At 43.6% G+C, this 2,588-nt stretch overlaps 1 protein-coding gene and 1 non-coding gene across 2 annotated transcripts in view; both read right to left on the bottom strand.

Moving 5' to 3' along the window:
• Positions 1–382: 382 nt before the first annotated feature.
• On the bottom strand, positions 383–465 carry TRNAL-CAG. Its single transcript has one exon. It is a non-coding gene; the product is annotated as a tRNA-Leu (tRNA).
• Positions 466–1,416: 951 nt separating this feature from the next.
• Positions 1,417–2,588, bottom strand: part of TTF2 (transcription termination factor 2) — a 17,966-nt gene continuing 16,794 nt past the window's right edge. Inside the window, exon 20 of the mRNA XM_031556214.1 lies at positions 1,417–1,812. Within this exon, the coding sequence (XP_031412074.1) occupies positions 1,671–1,812 (142 nt within the window). The 3' untranslated portion in view covers positions 1,417–1,670. The remainder of the gene's footprint in view (positions 1,813–2,588) is intronic.

Raw genomic sequence — 2,588 nt, 5'->3', positions numbered from 1 at the left:
CACGCTCTAACCAACTGAGCTAACCGGCCATCTTGTTTATACTTTTCGCGCCACCTCTGATCCCGCTCACCAAATCGGGTCCGGGTGTCTCCGCCACCACCGGCGCAGTCCCTCGGGCAGTACCTTGCCCACGACAGGAACAAAAGCGCAGGCATAACGCATTTCCTCGGCGAAGCCTCCTCCCTGCTCCGCTCGCTCGTCGCGTTACGAAATGGTCGCTTCTCTCCGCAGCCCCCCGCCCTTGGCTTCCCGTTTGGCGGTGCCTTCCCCGCCCTCTCCTGCCTTCCGCCCGTCCTCCGTACCGGCGCGGTCTCGCGGCCCCACAGCCGAGCGCCCACGGAGCAAGGAAAAAAAAACAACAACAACAAAAACAGAAAACGATTGTCAGGAGTGGGATTCGAACCCACGCCTCCAGGGGAGACTGCGACCTGAACGCAGCGCCTTAGACCGCTCGGCCATCCTGACGCGCTGCTGGCGGCCCCCAGTCGGCCCACCTCGGCCTGCGCGGGGCCCATGGCTAATCAATGAGAGGGCAGAATATAGAGTGGTTATGGACAAAGATGGGGGAGATGAAAGCAAGGAAATTTTGCTACCAGTGAAAAATATTTGCCTAGAAACATTGCTCAGCTGCACATACGGGTTCTGATACGAGAGATGGGATTTGAAACTCATCTCCAACTGAATAATAATAATAAAAAAGCATCACTCAAGAAAGAATAGATCCACGTTGAATAAATCCGGGTTGTGAGAGGTAGCAGGATAAGTTTCTCACACAGAGGGTGGTGTCTCACTGGAACAGCTTGGCCAGAGGCTGTGGATGCCCCATCCCTGGAGGCATTCAAGGCCAGGCTGGATGTGGCTCTGGGCAGCCTGGTCTGGTGGTTGGCGATTGACCCTACACATAGCAGGGGGGTTGAAACGACATGATCATTGTGCTCCTTTTCAACCCAGGCCATTCTATGATTCTACAGTATGAAAGGTTTGCACTGAGAAACCTTGCTTTACTTAGTATTTAGAAGAATGAAATAATCAGAAACTCAGGATACGTTCTGTTTCATAGGAACGTAAGAGAAATCTACTCCTCTGCTTGAATCAACATTTTGAGCATAGTAGAGAAACTGCATCTTCACTTAGATATAAAAAGCCCTGAGAAGCACAAATGAAAAAAGTATTCATCTACATCCTTCCTTCATTTTGTTACTGACAGATTCCAAAGCTGCTATCATCTGCCCTTACCACTATCCTCAGAAAGACTTTTTTTCCTGATTTCTTCAAGCCAACCCAGCTTGCTTTGTTTCTGATCTTTTCTCCCTCACACTCATCTCTCTTGTTCGTTTCCTTTAGGACTGTGTTCCTCCTGTCTTGAAGAGGAAAGAAAGTTTTCTAACTAAAAAACGTACACAGGAATCCAAGAAATAAGCAAATATTTGCTTTTAATATTTTCTTAAAAGTGTTTAAAATAGCTTAATTTATAATGGTTTTATTAACTTTTGGATACACAATCTCATTTTTGTACCAAATTGTTAACGTTGGTAACCTTTCTTTTTCCTAAAACAGTTACAAAAATGTAGTTATTTATTTAAAATGAACAACCACCTTAGAACAGCAGTCCTGTCTGCTCAGTTACCTGAAAGTATAACATCACTTTCCACTTCTATTGCAAAGGACAATTAGATGCCAAAGAGAGTTTTGAGGTCAGCCAGAGTGAGCTTTGAGGTTTCCCCTTTGCCTGCTAGCACCTGTTGGGCGAGACCTTTCTTCTTGGTCTGGAGTTGTACAATCTTTTCTTCTACTGTTCCTTCACAGACAAACCTGAAAAATCCAAAGCCACATCACATCAACTGCTAGGAAAAAAATTATGGCTTACAGAATGCTGACAACTTCCTCTGTAAATGTCCAAGTTTGTCTCAAATATTAACGGCTTAGTATGTAACTGACAAAATATACACACCCACAAAAACAGCAGTTCTCACATAGATGTTACAACATTTCAAATAAAAGTCTGATATAATTTAAGCCTCAACGATGACCATCTGAAGCAAGAGTAATTTTATGATAAATTCCCATAATGGTGGTGTGATAACAGATAGCACCTTTTACACTAAAAGCATTATACACAAATCAGTGTCTCAGATTTTAGGTGCTTTGAACTGAATGCATTTACAATAACTGAGCTATCTTTCCCCATCTTAACATTACAGATAGATACTACAGCTTTTCCTATAGGCCAACCTTGCCACTTGTTAGAAGTGCTCTATATGTTATTTACAATAGACAGGTCCAGGCTTAGGGAGCATGGTGGCTACCTCTGGAATACCAATTTAAAAAACATCAAGAAGCATCCCAAGTGCTTATTGCCATGAGATTCCCAATCATCCTACAATGCTTAATTATAAAACTGTATGCTCCAAGACAGATCTGCTTAGGGAAGAGCCAGTAAGATGTGAGACTATTCCTGCCCCCAGTGTTGGTATGTTTTTGTTTGGTTTTGGTGGGGTTTGTTTGTTTTTTAATGTTTAGCACCACAACCACTAAGACCAAAAAGTTTAACATCAAATAGTCAGAAGAAACCTGCACTTTCTCTCAGT

The sequence above is a fragment of the Meleagris gallopavo genome, chromosome 1 (genome assembly GCF_000146605.3).
Source record: "Meleagris gallopavo isolate NT-WF06-2002-E0010 breed Aviagen turkey brand Nicholas breeding stock chromosome 1, Turkey_5.1, whole genome shotgun sequence".
NCBI lineage: Eukaryota > Metazoa > Chordata > Aves > Galliformes > Phasianidae > Meleagris > Meleagris gallopavo.
This window is presented reverse-complemented; position numbering and strand designations above follow the sequence as displayed.